General features: G+C 34.7%; 1 protein-coding gene across 1 annotated transcript in view; it reads left to right on the top strand.

The window, feature by feature from the left end:
- The window catches only part of SENP6 (SUMO specific peptidase 6), an 88,664-nt gene that overhangs the window by 28,593 nt on the left and 43,613 nt on the right, over positions 1–16,458 (top strand). The window contains exons 4-6 of the mRNA XM_082480686.1: positions 255–397; positions 6,853–6,954; positions 11,870–11,890. Coding sequence (XP_082336812.1) covers positions 255–397; positions 6,853–6,954; positions 11,870–11,890 — 266 coding nt within the window. The remainder of the gene's footprint in view (positions 1–254; positions 398–6,852; positions 6,955–11,869; positions 11,891–16,458) is intronic.

The raw sequence follows: 16,458 nt of genomic DNA, 5'->3' as shown, positions 1-16,458 counted from the left end.
GTGGTGTTTTTTTTTAATGTATACCAAAATCGCTTACAACTGCAAGATGCTTCATAATACTTTGAAAATATATTTTGTTTAGTAAGGAATTCTAGTGAGTAAGGGTGTAGGCGAGGTGCATTTTATGTGAAATTTGGTACAAAAGCAGTCTGAAAATGAAGTCGAAGTAATATTTATGTGAATACTTTGCAATTCATTTTTTCCTTTTAACTTTTATACAAGTATTTTAATATATGTGAATTCTGTCGTTACAGTCACTTCGTTGTCGGCCTGGAGCTGTCGGCACCAGTGGTGATTTCATAAAAACATATGCAAGGCGAGGCAAAGCTGCAAGCTTGAGACTTTTTAAAGGGAACTCAATTGGCCTCAACATGATGGGAAATAGCAAGAAACTGAGGTACTAAATATAGTTTTCTGTTTACTTACCTACTTGATCATTGATATAAATCATTGCTAAATGAACAGAATTTATAGTACATTTGCATTATCTGCTGTGCATTTTAAGAAGCTACGCTGTTCTGTGCTTCTGAGCAAAGATAGAAAACTAGATTAAGGTTCTTCCTCTTTCAAAATGTTAAATAGTACATTAGTAAAGTACCAGAAAATTATTAAAATAGAGTTAGAGTACTCACTGGCATACTTGTCAGTGCCTTAACAAAGTTGTCTGCATGTGCTATTGTTTCTTCTATACAGTGCTACCAGGTAGAAGAATATTTCTAATATCCCCATCAATTATTTCTTCTTTCCATGACTGTGAATTGACAAGGTTAACTGAGGATGCATTTTCTGTTTTTTTTGCTGCAAGATATCATTTGATTTAAGAATCACAGACTGTTCCTTTAAAGGATTCGACAAATATCCATACTCCTACATGATAGCATGAGATTGTCACTTGCATTTAGAGCTGACAGGAACAGTGTTTAAGCATTCAGTGCTGTACTTGCTTGTTACTACTGTGCCTAACTTGTAACAGACTGATCTACTATACTATTTAGTATATAATAAAAAATGATACGTTCATATAACTTCCTCTGGGAGTGTTGCTACAGTGCACTCAATTTGGTTACCTTTGCAGGAGGGAAAAGTTCATAAGATAGCTAGCTGTAGTTGGGCCAGTCATCAGTTATCTAACCCATACATAGCTGTACGAGGGATGTCCTTGTCTTTGTTCTTGCGTGCTGATCCGTAGAGCTTGGTAGGTTAGTGGGACCATCTTATCACAAAGTCTTTTGAGAAAATAAATCCTTGAAGTCTTGTTTGATGTGTGTCCTGCTGTTCTGCCTGATGTATAGAGAACAAATCCAGAATTTCCACTCTCGACTGGTAGCCCATCAGTTTGATAGGAAAGAATGAATACAAGATTTGTACATAGTTCAGTCAAAATAAGGACTGTTCTTGCCTTTATATAGTAATTGTAACTTGTTCCCACATATTAGTAGATCTTGTTGAATTTCAAAACCTAAATGACCCTTTACCCACAATCTTAACCAATTATGAGACATAGGGCTCTAATGTAGTTTCTCTGTAGCTTGTGGATGGTCTTAAATTCATGCGCACTCTTAAATAAAGAAAAAACCAACAAACAACAACAAACCCAAAACAAAACTAACCCCCACAGATCCTGAATTTTCTTATAAAAGAAGACGTTATGAACATTTTCTTGTTAGCAACTATTGCTGTAAGGACCACGTAAACAATAGTTTAGCTTATTAGGTGAATAAAGGATATTCTTATCCTGCATTTTTGTTTTTTAGTGGCTGAGTTTTGACAAAAAACAGTGAAACTTTCATTGATGAATAAAATTCTGCACTCATAATAGTTCGAGTTATTGTTGTTATAACCAACATACCATTGTATAGGGGATTCTGTGGGTGTATGTAATGTATGTTTGGAACAGTAACTACAGGATATTAAGTATTGTATACTTAGGTTATTTTGAATAATCTTAAGTATCTGTTTTTAATACTTTATTTACATTTTGTTAAGTTTTCAATTGTCGTCTTGTCAGAAGAATTGAGATTTCTAGCTAAATGTTGTATCAATAAAGACAAAAAAAGGCGTGTAGACTTATATAAAAGTATTAGTCTCTTCCATCCCATCTCTGTTTAAAAATTCACCTCTGCCCAGAGCTTTCTTATATAGGGTTTGTTCATATAAACCTAAACTGAAGTCACTGCCTTCCAATGTCCAATAAAACATAAAAGCAACCATTGCATTCCCTCCACAGATGTTGCAGACCTGATCAGATCAGGTCCACAGATCAGACATGATCAGACGTTTATGAAAAAGATTTCACTGAGCTTTTTGGTGAGAGTGCACGTACATTTTCCCTGCCTGCCTTTGATGGGAATACAGACAATGTCTTGGTTTTTGAGATAGACTAATAGGATGTTATGTGGAATTTAAAATCTTTTTAAAAATAAAATAGATTTTATAATGGCAAGTATTTTTGTTATAGGTTAAAAGTTGTGCCATTGCACAGGAGTCTGTTATTTTTCAACATATTTAAGCACTTCTTTGGCAGCTCTTGCTAACTCTGAACATGGGTACTTCCTTCCATCCCTTTTTTGAATTCTTTTTACATTTCCATAAATTAGCGTAGTACTTAATTATCCTTGATTTATGCTATGCAAATGATGTTTTGTGTTTCAGTCTTTAATTTTTAGTACACACAACAGATTTATAAGATTATATCCAGATTTCTACCATGCTTCTCTTCAAATTGGCCAGTTCTTAGGGAATCGCCCTGGTTACTTCCAGTCTTTAGGATTCTGTTCTTGAATGTAGATGTAAAGATACAAATGCCTGTTACAAATCTGTCAGGACTTCTTTGATCTGTTTTAGTACTGAAGAAGCCCGAGCATGTACATTTTACTTGTTGTTTGTTTTCAGTACACCTAACCATTTAAAATAATATTCCTCTAATCCTCTGGAAACTAGAATTTTCTTCTGTCTGTCTGTGGGATTTGTAGTGAAATCCAACCTTACTACATAATTTTTCTCCCTTGTCTGTTAAAGCAGTCATACTTGACTGTGTATGTTTTTTCTTAAGTTCCAGAGAGGTATGTGGGTTTTATTTTGTTTTTAAGGTAAATTATTGCTGAGGGCTTTTTAGACAATCTAAGCACTTAGTTCAGACATTCTGTTACTTGGGTTGGGACTTTCTTCTATTGACAAATACTACATTATAAACCTAAGACTTAGTATGATTTGTAAAATTCAGCTAAAAAAAAGTAAAATATATTGCGTGTATGTTACCTTACTTAAAGGTCACATGATCTACTTTGAATGCAGGCATCTGCCTTCTGTCTAGTACTGAGCTGCATGCTGAATTTAAATAGAAAATATAAGTATCCACCTTCTTCTTAATAAACTGTCATTAATGAAGGAATTTATTTGCAAATAATGGATGTGTGTAGTCCACTATGACTGCCGTAAACACTTGGTAGTATGAGTTTTAATCAAACATTATTTAACTTCTTTTCAGATTTTGGTCACTAGTCTGCTTGGAAATGTGATTATGCTATAAGTGGTTATCTTGATTTAATAACTTAATTGTGATAGCATTATATCTTTCATAACTGATGTATCCTAACAAAATCCACAAATCAGTAAAGGTTTGCGATCCAGTCGCTATCTGTACTGAAGAATGGTGGTGTGTTCACTTTGCCATGCAGCATGGAAGGTGCTTAATAGTTGTCCTTTCAATATCTGGACTCTTTGAGAGAAAAATCTGAAGGTTGATCATGCAGTTAAGCTGCTAGGTTTAATACAAGAAGATCAGATACTTGAGATTCTCGAGCTGTTCATGGTGATGTTTATCTCTTTTTTTTTTTTTTTTTTTTTTCCCCACTTTGTCTACAGAATAGGGATTAAAAACTCTTTAGATCGGTGGAATTAAATTAGTATTATTGTAGTACAGTATTCCCTAAAATTCAGAAAATGAGTGATAGGAAGATGGGATATGCAAGGACAGCGAGAAGAAATTTTCCCTGTACATATCCACTTACATGTACAATAATTTAAACCAACCAAAAAATTATCGTCTGTTATCTGGTTAAGCAAATCCAGTATCAAACTCTAACTTAACCCTAATAGTTTTGGGTTTTGGAGGTTTTAATCATGAGGTCTTATTTTGAATTGCTGTTATTTTTGATAGCTTTCAGTAACTTGTATAAAAATTTTTCACCTTATTAAGTCCCTTTTAGAATTTTTTTGGTAATATTTCATAAAAAAGTTAATTGGATGAACAGCAGAATTAATATAGTCTATAGTTATGTCCTTTGTTCCTCAAATTTCATGCCTTCATTACTTCTAGATCCATCCCTTTGCCCAGCACAAGATTACCCTGTACTTTGTTGAATGTGTGGTGTTAAGAAGGTCCTAAGATCAGCTGATAGAATGTGATAGTGTAACCTTATTTTCATCAGAGCCTAGACTTTAAGTGATCCTGTGGTTTCTGAGGTCATGTCAAGAAGATACATATTGTTAATACATTGTAAGTTCTTTGAGACTTCTGGAACGCTTGCTCTTTCAAGGAACTTTCTGACCATTACAGTACCCTGGCTTTAGTGTTGTATGTTAGTTTTCTTGAAACTGTGCTGAAACTTGAAAACCCAGATTTCAGTTTGGATGTGCCCATTTTGCAACTTGCTAGGAATTTATGATTAAATTTTCTGCTGATTCTGTCTGCACTGGGTATGTTCTATTCAAAGAACAGGATTATAGAGCAGATTGTATTTTACTGCTGTCCTACTTGGAAGCATATCTGATGCCATGTGAACCATTTAAGCGTGTCATCTACAACAGTCTGCTTTGATTCAAATGGGATCACCCAGCAGGCTGTGATAATCTATTCCAGCAATTACTGGCGTTTCTCCCTACTTGAGTGTGAGGCAGGAAGCAGAAGCGCTGCTTAACAGTTTTTTTTTGTTGGTGGTTTTGTTTTTTTTTTTTTTTTTTTTTTTGTGCTGCAGGGGCACAAGACTTAGAGTTTCCCAATCACAAGCTCAGATTCAACAAATAAAATGAAAAACATGAGATTAGGTTTGTTTATAGAATTGCTTGCTTGTTTAAACTCCTTAAGTCTTAAGCATTTGAGAAGGCATTGCTGCTCTCTGCATGTGTTTTCTTTTATAGTATCTCTTTCAAAGACATTAAACTGGAAGATGGAGAGGATTTGAGACACCCTAAAGTATTTAGGGCAGGTAGCTGTCGGCTTTCTATTTCTCAAGAGACAACATTAAACCAAAGGTTGTCTGTAAATTAGTATGGATGGTGACTAACCAGCTAGAGTTGCTTAGTCTTGACTTGGAAGCATGTGTGATGAGTGTGTTTACCTTTCAAGGAGTTGGTGATTGAATGGGATGCTGTTAGGTTAGTTTTGAGGAGTTGAACTTTTACCTCAGAACGTTTATGATGTTTCTAAACTTCATATTCTAGAAAAGAGAGTTTTACCATTTGGTTGCTTTTGATAGGTCTTGTTCTGTTACGTTTTCATGGTTATGTAATGATCAGTCAGATCATAACAGTCATCAGTCAGAAATCCTCTGAAAGCTTCTAATAATAACTTATGATACTTGATATAAGGCTCCCAAAAGGATTTGTAGCTCTAAACTGAAAAGGAATTTAAAAAGCAATCTAGCAATTTGCTTAGTTTCACCTTTTGGGGGAATGTAGAGGAAGGATGAGGAATTGGTTGTCAGCTTTTGGGGGAATTCTGGTACTTCAGGTTTTTTCATTGGCCATAACAGGACAAACGGCAGGAGCAAAAATTCTGTTGAATAATATTTCTGATAAATATTTCTATCAATCAGAATGCTTTATTTAGTGCAAATAAAATTTCCAAGCAATTTTACAAGCAAAATTTAAGTGTTGTAGTTCCATAATTTGAAACAGTTGGCATTACCAACATGCTGTCTGGTAAAAGTTGCATGTTTTTTGAACATTTCAAATGCAATATTGCGTGTCCTGTCACAGAAGTGTACAGGATAATTGCTACGGTCTAATGATCTTCAAAGGAGTACTGTATTATTGATCTGCCATATCTTCATATCAGCTTTTACTAGAGAGGGTAATGGTAAGTAATCTTCTCTCCAGAATTACATGTTTTACCTAGTAACAAGATTAAAGTGCCAAAAGGCAAGAAATGAAGAAATCAAGGAAATGCTAAAAGTCATTGGTGAATATACTGTCTTTCTGCAGAGTCCTGCTGAGACATTTGAGCACTGGAGAATCCTTCCCTTTTCTTTTCGAGCTGTATTGTGTTGTTTCAGTTACCAGCCATCTTACATCCATAAATTTTCTGCGTTCGTTTTCTCTTATGAGTAATAAGATGAGGGAAATTCCTGAAGGTGCAATTCAATCTGTTCACATGTTATGCCCTTTAAGTCATCTTAAAAAACTTAGTATTATGCCTTAATAAAATTTTTAGATTGAAGTATAAAATTAATTATAAATGGTTATAATTAATTTTAAAAGGCAGTGTGTTTTGCAGTGATGAGATTAAGTAAAGGAGAGCTTTAAGGAATAGCTTAATAAAATGAATATTTTAATAAATATTTTAATAAATAAATAAGCTTTAATAAAAGGAATTTTAAAAATTCCTTACTTTTTCTTCCAGGAAAAAAAAAATAATTGTATATATTCTTATTTGTCTCTTTCATTCTAGCCTGAATGTTTTTATGCCTGTCAGAAGATCGTAATAAGTTATATTACTGATTTAGAAATACTTTGTTGATTTTTGGTTTTGTATGGCTGTTATTGTAAAAGCAGGACACCACAATTTTTAGCTAAGACAACGTACAAGTACACCAGAGTCTTTTCTTTAACCATTTCTCTGTATGTTTGCAGTGAAAATGCTCAGAATATGTCTTGTCCTGTCACTGTGGTACATGGTAGACGTTTTCACCATGCACATGCACAGACAGCAGCAGTAAAAACAGCAGCCCAAAGGTAAGATATAACATTTGTTTTTCCAGGTGTTCCAATTGAAAAAAGCGCTTTGTGGTTTTGTGTGTAATGGTTTTCCTCAGGCTATGAAGTGTTTTAAGGAAATATAAGTGATTATATGGTGCATTCTTGATCATGAGCTTTGATCTTAAATACTAAAGTTTCATAAAACTTAACATTTATGGCTTATATAATCTTAGAATTTACTAATTTTAAAGCACACATATGGCAGGAGAGCACCTGCTTGTGTAAATACAATAGAAAATACTTCTAAATGGACAAACATAGTATGCAGTAGAAGTTCACATAACTGACATGATCATCAAATACTAATTCACAGAAATTCCAGCTTGAATAAGATCCATCTAAAGACTAAGTTATAGATCTGTTGATTCTATGTAGTCTGTAAATAGAGCATGAAGATATCAACTGGAACATCTCACAGAAGCAAAGTTTTGCATTTATATAAATAATTGTTAGAATGGACAACTGGAAATTGGGGAATCTTACTCAGCTATGCTGAATTAAACTTAATTATTTTGAAAACTTAAAACTATATCAGACTTCTATAAATTGCAGGGTTGTTTTAAAATTTTTTTTACAGGATTTTCACACCCAACATGTTAGCTCATATGTTTGTGATACCATTGCTTTAAGGAATTTTCTTTCAACGTTTGTCCATTCAGAGCTCTTTTTATCTATGAATTTTGTGGATTTCCACCAGCCCACGAGTGCTTCATCCTGTCAGCCTTTTGTAGCCTCCTTTTTCTGCCTCCTTTGTACCTCTCTGGTTTTTAGTATAGATTTTTTGGGGTGGTAGATCATATGTAGGCATCATCCTCTTTTTCATCCCACTTCCCTTGCTTTCCTTTGCTGTCTTCCAAAAAACAAAGCCTGTATACTAATGTGAGTGAATGATGTGATCCAAACATGTATTGAGGTAATCTGGCATTGAAGAAACAGACTGAAAAATGATTTTGCAGTCCTGTCCCTGAGGACCTACACCATTGTTGCCTCCTTCCATTTTAAGCTGTACTATCATCTCTAAATGGAAAATAAATAGCATGGACATTTCCTTCCCCTTAGTAATACTGGATGCAGTAATAGACATCTCCCTTTTCTTTACATTTCTTCCCATCATTGCAGGGCAGGGATGACTGAGGAGGATTAGCAGAACCTTTCCCACAAATTAACTGAAAATCAAGGTTTATGTTACCAGTGTGGTTTAGGCTGAACCAACTGTTCTCTCTTGCATGCAGTCCTTTTTAGAATATTTTTGTTCGGTGTTTCATTGAGGAAAGCACGGGACATCTCTTAAGTATTCATGCCCTTACCATTCACTTTATTTTTTCTTTTTGTAATTCTAAGGGATAAAATCTTGATATGCAGTGCTAATTAAAATTATTTGAAGTAAGCAAAATCATGCAAGACTGCTCTTTCTTGGATCTCTGAATGCTGACCTTAATAATGTTAGTGTACTTGATTAAGTTTTGTTGTAAGATGGTTCTGTGAAACAGCCATCACATCTAGGTAAGCGCTGTAGGCTTCTTCAGTATGCAAGAGAGTCTACTCCACAGATTCTTAATCTTGAGATGATGTTAGACTTGACAGCTTGCCTCTCTCACCTATGCAACTTGCTGCTTTATAAGCCTACAATGTAATGTGGAGGGAAAAAAAAAAAGTAGTGACTTCATATGTGTGACACACAAAAATAAAACTAATGCATATAGACAAGCTGAATATTGCATGAAGTAATTGGATAGTAGTAATCTTGAATGTTTCTAAATATGTTTTCTTCTAGGGTTGTTACTGTAGTTAACATTAACAACATTGTAGTGTACATTAACAACAGACAGTTAACTCTTATGCTAAGAATATTTTGGGAGTTTCAAAAGCAGGAAATAGTCATAACAATTCCAAGCAATGTTTTGCTACTGGAGGATGTCAGAACCAGCACGATCTAACTGACTGAGGGTGAACTTTATATGGGAACTATGCAAAGGATTAATTCCAGTATCTTTTGCCAGTTGACTCAATTGACTGCTTTTTAAAAGGTTCTAAATCTGTTTCTGAGTTAGAGGGTTGAAAATAATGGGAACATAGCCTCCTGACATACTTTTTCTATTATTATTATTATTAATAAAGAAGGGGGTTCTCAAGGCTTCTTGGTATGGAAGATGTAGGTTTATCAATGAGAAGACAATAGTTGTTAGAAAAAATAACTAGGACTGTAAAACTGTTCATAATACAAAATTCCAGTGCATATAAACTGGGTAATTTCTTTTGGTCATAAAATTTTAGTTGTTTGGAATTTTTTTAATATATTTTTTTGCTACTTTTACTTACATAAGACAATTGTTGAGTTTAAAACTAAATTTTGATGGTGTCTCCTCAGAAAGGAGTATATGCAGAGAACGTGGGTTGTAAACCAAGAATAAAATTCTGGGTATATACCAAGACAAAGAAAAGCTGGTAGCATGGAAATTGAGTTCTAAGGTGTTGGGGTTTTTTCTATACTAATTGTCAGGCAACACAAAGTTGTGTTCTTTTGTGTTTGTATTTGTAGAGTTGTTTTATGGTATGGTGATCAGTAACAACATGGGGAAAATAGTTTTAACTAACCTGACATGTTGTTCTTAAATGTATAGTGGATTACTAAAAGGATAACCAAAAATAAAAACATGATTAAATTAGTTCTGAGCAGATTGAGTCTCTGGCACTGACATTACAGATTTTGTTATTTATGCTAGGTTCTTTGAGTGGGGCTGGTGTCACATGGGGCAACCTAATTATGAAACTCAGTTCTAATCTCTACCAAGTTGAATTTGGAGCTTGTGATATGTACTGTATTTCTCATCTTTCTCCAACTTTTTTTGCACATGCATGTTAATTTAAATTCTGGTTGAGTATCTGTTTCACTCATCATTCAAATATAAGCTTCCAGTACAACAAAATTGGGCATTTCAAAATACTATTTTGATAAATATTCATGTTTTTTTCCAGTGAAATATGGGGATGAAATTAAAATTTGTTTTCTTCTGATACAACAGATTTTCAGATACAGCGTAGCCTAGTGTTGTAGTTGGTTCAAACTATTTTGCTTCATTTAATAGACGCATAGTTCTATCTTACGCTAGTGACTGTTTTCCAAGACTTGGCACTGGAGTAGCATGTATGTACAGCATGTCTAACAAATGTTAATGCATGGGCTGCATGAAGCAATTTGTATGGTCATTGCTCATTATAATTCCTGGTTCTGTCCAGAATTCTCATTCTTTCTGAAATGTAAAAGTGAGAATTCTTTTGAATGTGTTATGTTAATAAGGGATTTGGTGGACTTGGCAGTGTTAGGTTTATGGTTGGACTCGATCATCTTAAAAGCATTTTCCAACATAAATGATTCTATGATCTTAAAACAAGCAAGGCATCTAATATAATGGCAGTGTACAGTATCAGGCATTCTGGAAATCTTTTTCCTGCCTTTAAGTTTCCTTAGCATTAAAATTTACAATTCCTAACAGTGTGACTCTTTACAGCACCTGCAAACAGTTAATCCAAGTTACATATTAGCTGCGCCAAGGATACAAAGATACTGGATATGACTCCATATGGACATGGTTTGGATCTGACTGGATTTATAAACTTGGATGTGACTTGCACAAAAACAGTGTTTATTGTTTGTAAAGGCTAGGTTGAGTTGGAAGCAATTTTTCCCTGCTTTCATGGAGCATTGGCTGATTACCCCCACCCCAGTCTGAGTTGTAGTCACCACATTCGGTTTTGAATTCCTTTTACTCTCTTCCCAGAACCCAGAGCACTATGGGGATTGAATGTGTTTTCATACTGTGCTTTGTAGAATTATCAGGATTACCTTTTTACCTGGTATACTTTCAATCCTGGCGTTCTTCTGGGTAACAGAGAGTTAGAGTTTGCTTTATACTTGTGAGTGTTTTGGTTGTAAAAGAAAAGGAGGATGAGTTTCTATTACTCTGTAATATTATCACTCTGTTTAATTTGACTGAAGTAAAGCAGGAAACAGTTTGAATTTGTTCTGTTTTAGAATACTGTTAGTGTAATGCATATATTAGAAGTTTGCTAGGCTTTTGATATTTGGGAGGAACAGCCACATAGATTACAAGCTTACAGCAGTCCGTATCGCAAGTTTTGAAAAGGCAGGAGAGATAAAGATACTGTTTTCAAGTTGTCTTTGTGCGGTGCTTAGTTAGATCTATTTTTATATCAGACTTGGTATACAAAGGACCTGAGTTGTGAGCACCAGCTACATTCACTGATGTTGAAGGAGACGCTTCTGAGACTAGTAGCCCTAAATACTTTTGGAGATTGTTTTTAGCCAAAACCTCAGGAAGAGGCCGGTTGCTTTTGTTTATCCTTCTCTATCCAGTAGCTGATTGCACGTGGTCTCCTAAATATTTAAGTAGAGCTTTCTGAATTTTTTTTTTCTCAATTTTAACACTTAACAACTTGTTTTCAACTCTTCAAAAAATATTTATGTAAATTTGTTTTATCTCCTTTTGCATGGCAATCAGGGATTGGAAATGAGGCTTTATTTTAATTCATGTATTGGGATTCTGTCACATCAGGTTCTACATTGCAGTGAATTAAGTGAGACAACCAGGTTGAGTTCAGAATTAATCAAAATTTACACATTGAAAAAGAGGCAAGACAATGTAGTATTTAGACCACTGACCATTTCTGTCTGTGAAGTAACATTTGTGCTTTTATAATTACTGTTACAAAAATGCTGTGAAAAATAATAATGCTCATTTAAAAACTAGTCCAGTGAGTGCAAGAGACAACAAAACAGTTACAGTTTATATTTAATAACTTGGATTTAGTGATGTGCAACACATGTGGGGCTTTGCATCTTATGTTTTTTTTTCTTTTTTCATATTTTAAGCAATCTGGACCGAAAGGAAAGGTAAGTTTACTGTTGATGAAATGAGCATGGCAATGAGCATTAAGAAAATTATCTGAATGAGTGCTTTATCAATGCTAGTTAAAGAATATTCAATCCAGTCAATCCTATCTGCTCACGTGTGAGGGGGGTTAGTTGCTTTTATTTTTTTTGTTTTGTGGTTCACTTACTCCTTTTTACCAGAAAAGGACCTTTACGTTCATCTCTAGACAATGCCATGTTAATGTGAACTGTGGGTACATTTCCACTTTAAATTTATTTATCTATTTATATATCCAATGTGAAACAGATAAATTCTGACTTTCTTGGGAATTTAAGAATTCACTGCTAATTCTTTTCATACAGCAACAAACTGTGTAATAGGATGGTTCTGAAGCATTTCTTAGTAAGGTGTTTAACTGCTTTCACTCTGTCATCTCAGCTTGGTTTGAATAGCATTAAAGGTTTTTATTGCCTTACTGCCTACATTCTGTTCATGAAGTGTATATGTTAAAGCAATTAACAGAAAACACATAGCAAAACCAGGCACACTGGTTTTTCATTGCTCATTTCAGGCTCATTTCTCACTCATTTTGCTTCTGTTTTACTGCTGTTAATATTTTGTTAGCAATATGAAATACCATACATTTGCTTTTCTTCCTGTACAGCGTAAATTTATGTTAGTGGAAATGTTTTGTTGGTAGTAATGAACTCATTGATTTTATTTTTTTTTTAAATATCCTGCCTATGTAGGTGTGTTTTAGCATTATACACTTGGTATCAGATTGAATTGTTTAAACAGTGTATATCATGTTTAACTGATAATGATATAAATAACACAGAAATCTAGTGTAGATCTGTTCTTTGTAAATTCAGGATTTTCTAGGTTTATTTCAAATTCAGTCATAAAATCAAGCCTTTCTGTTTTACTGTGTCTTGTTATTTCTTAAAAGAAATACCAGAGAGATACTCACCAGTTAGTTTTGGCCCTCTAGAAGGGATTTGATCATCCTCGTGCTGTCTGGGCTTTGAGTTCATGTATTTTTCCTGTTTTTCTTTGTGCTGCATTTATGTTATTAGTTAACCATCCAGCTATTAATGTTTTTAATTTGGCACTGTGTCATACAATACTAGGATTGAGTTGCATGCTGGCGATCTTAATTTTCCCTTGGGGACACCTGCTGCTTCTTAATCCAGTACTACTGGATGTGTTCTTTTTTTCCTTCCCTCCTTTTTGTGCTGTCCTAGCAGGGGGAGATGATTTAGGCAGGAGCTACTAAATTTAGTTTTAATCATTACTATCATGGTAAGTGCAGCTGCAACTCCTGACTTTCTGGGTGAAATGGTGCTCCTTACCTGTGTATTAAAAACCCAACTCCCCGTGCTGCTGCTTCTCTCTTTCAGCCTTTGACTTTTGTATTTTGCTTTTCCTATAAGACACACGGGAGGTGAATCTCACCTCAGCAGCTTGGTGCTTCCTGTCTTATCATGCTTTACTCTGCTTTTGTGTAATGATGTAGACACCAACAGCCTGTTTGTGGTGGTATACCTCCAAATAGTAGTATACAGAGACAGAGTGAGGAAAGGCTGAATAAAGCAGCCTCTCAAAGAGCCAGGCTGCACATTAAACACAGCTGTTGTGTGAGCCCACACCCCAACAAAGTTAGGAGTTGGTGCAGCCTTGCACATATAGGGTATTTTTGATGTGGCTCAGACCAGATTGCAGGTAGTTTTGAAAGCTCTGATCTAAGACAGCACTGTATCCTAAATTCCCAGATCCAAATGTTTCTTTAGGTTTATTACTTTCTGGCACAGAACAAAAATTGTTGTCCCTGTGTTGTCATCATCGTGTCGCCCCCTCCCCCCACCCCCCCCCGCCTCCCCCTTTTTTTTTTTGTTTCTAGAGAATAAATTTTAATATTAAAATTTCACTTTGGATGGAGGGTGTCTGCCAGCCCAAGGTGAAGATATTAAGGTCCAGTTCCATCAGTAAAGGAATGTGGCAGTAATCTTGAATGTTGCTGAAAATACTAAATCAGTGTCACTGTTCTGTCTGGGCAAAACGTGTTTAGTTAAGAATGCTGTACCACTTAGCTGTTAAGATGTGTCGAAAGTTCAGGACTCTCCAAAGTCCAGACTACCTCAGTATTTCTGTCAAGTCTGTTGCAGGAAAAGCCTGATTTTTCTTGATATTGTAGTTAGTTTTGCTGTTTGAGGCTTTACTGCTTCTTGAGATTGCTTTTATCAAATACTGGTCAACCTGCCCTTAAAGGTATTAAAACCAGAACTGCTTATAATGGGTGAGATAAATGAGATGCCTAAAATGATTTAATCTCCAAGCACGGAGCTGCTGCCTTCAAGCAAAATCTAAATTTTTATTTTTAATTTTATTTTTTATCTAAATTTTCTATTTTTAGGAAACCTAACAGGCAAAAAATGTTGTGTATTTTTAATATTTGCTAGGATGGTAGGAATAGCAATCAATATTGTATTTCTTGTTTTTCAAGAATGTATTTCATTGTTAGACACAGTATGTATGTAGTCTTGCCTCTTGGATCTGTATAGCTATTTTATCCATCACTTATTCCTTTTGAAATGTGAGACTATTGGTTTAAGTTAAGATTTAACAGCAAGAAGGCATTTGTTTTGAAGTACTGTATGCTTTTTCATTACTTACAAGACTCTTCTTTTCCAATAGTCCTTTTAAAGATAAGTGTCATGTTCAATTTAAAAAAAAAAAAAAAAAAATCTACTATAGTTTCCATGCTGTTTCTGCACTGACACACAATTAAACTGTTCAGTGTATTAAGTACTTTACTGGAGGAGGTATCAATGGATCTGCAGCTGTTCAAATGGCAACTGAGGGGGGAGCCTTCATTTTGTCATCTGTAGAAACTTGGGGGGGGCGGGGGAGCTCTGCCTTACTGCTTGTGTGGAGGTTTTTCAGGAAAGGAAACTAGTAGGAGGCGCTTCAAGTTGCTGTCCTCTTGTCGGATGGCTGTTACTGTCTCCAAGAAAGCAGTTTTTTCAGATTAAGTCTACAATTAAGTAGTATTTAAAATTATCTTCGCTGTTGTTTCTAACTCAAAGTGACTTCAAATCTGACCTTGAATTGCTGACCAAGTTAAAGTGTGTTAGGAAGCCTCAGTTGACTTGGAGCTGGTTTTTGTACCTTAGGTTTGAGTATTACTGGTTTGTTGTGAGCGTACGAGTAAAAGTCTTGTATTGTGGGAGAAGAAAGATACTTGTTTTATGCTAGCCCTTGTGTATTCTTGCAATGCTTGGCCATTTAATAAGTATCAATATGAGTCTATGCTGATAGCACAAAATTCAGACAAGGGTAAATAATGCTACTATATTCTTATTTTTTGTCAAAAAATTATTCAGCAATGTATGGTAAGTGATGAATGTATCATCTTAGAAAGATAAATAAATGTTGCATGTTAAAAATGTAATACAAAGCTCTATGATTTTTCTTCTAAAAATCATAACTTACAAATGTCCAAAGACTTTGAATTATCAAACTAATTTTTAAAAGAAATTTTAGTATTCTAAATCTACCATACTGTTTTCATTGCTTTCAATTAAATGTCAGTTTCAGTATTGTTTCTCTTAAATATCAATTAAATGTTTCACATATAAAACATTTTACAGAAAATAATTTTTCTAACAATGGTTATGTTCAAAACAAGACTTACTGTTATGAGGTATTACTGGAAGATAATTATAACATGTCAAACAACAACTCACACATCCTTACTGCAAAGCTTATATTTTTTCTACCCTTTAGAGTGTCATTATCATTGGTTTTGGTAGTAACAGCTTCTCATTAGGTAATGATTAGTTTGAGCTCTGCCTTATATTTCCACCAATCCTGCCTTTAAAATAATCCCTCGTGATTTAAATTTTTAAAGAAAATGTAAAAAAAACCAACATACATCTGAATTATGAACAAATATGTTGAGTGTCTGATTTTGGTTCAGTTTTTGTGTGTGCAGGCATTAAAAAAAACTTTTGAGGGGAGTAGGATTATTTCAGAAATGTTTGACACGGTAACAAATAAACTACTTAATCTGTCATCTGTGATGTGCTTGTGAACAGTCATGGTAAAGTACTGACATCTCTACATTCTGTGTTGCAATCCAACCACGCTTATTTCTCAGTCCTTCTTTCTGCCTGAGTTTTCCTTCACGCTGCAGCCCCTCGACACAATAAAATGTGTTTGCATTTAGGTAAGAATTATCTTAAAGGGCATTGTAGATTAATCTTGTTCCAAAGACGTTAGTTAATAACAAAATATGGGAAAACCCTGAGAAATATTACCTAGAAATGCAGAAAACTCAAAGTTTTTATGATTTGCTGCATTAGGAAATGTTGTGCTGAAAGAAATAGAAAAATTATGCCTAGTGCTGAAGCCTTCTTCAGCCATAGCCAAATTTTTGCCAGGTGAGTCCTCAAAATTTAGCTCTTAGTCTGAGATGTTACTGCCCACGGCTGTTTTCTTTGCCCTGTTGCTGTTGATTAATGTCCTTGTAACTAGAGGTAGCAGTGTGGGATGAATGTTACCCATTTGCAGCCCAGTGTACTGGCTT

This window comes from Vanellus vanellus, assembly GCF_965231255.1.
Source record: "Vanellus vanellus genome assembly, chromosome: 3".
Lineage (NCBI taxonomy): Eukaryota > Metazoa > Chordata > Aves > Charadriiformes > Charadriidae > Vanellus > Vanellus vanellus.
Note: the sequence above shows the minus strand (reverse complement) of the source record. Positions and strands in the feature narration are given on the sequence as shown.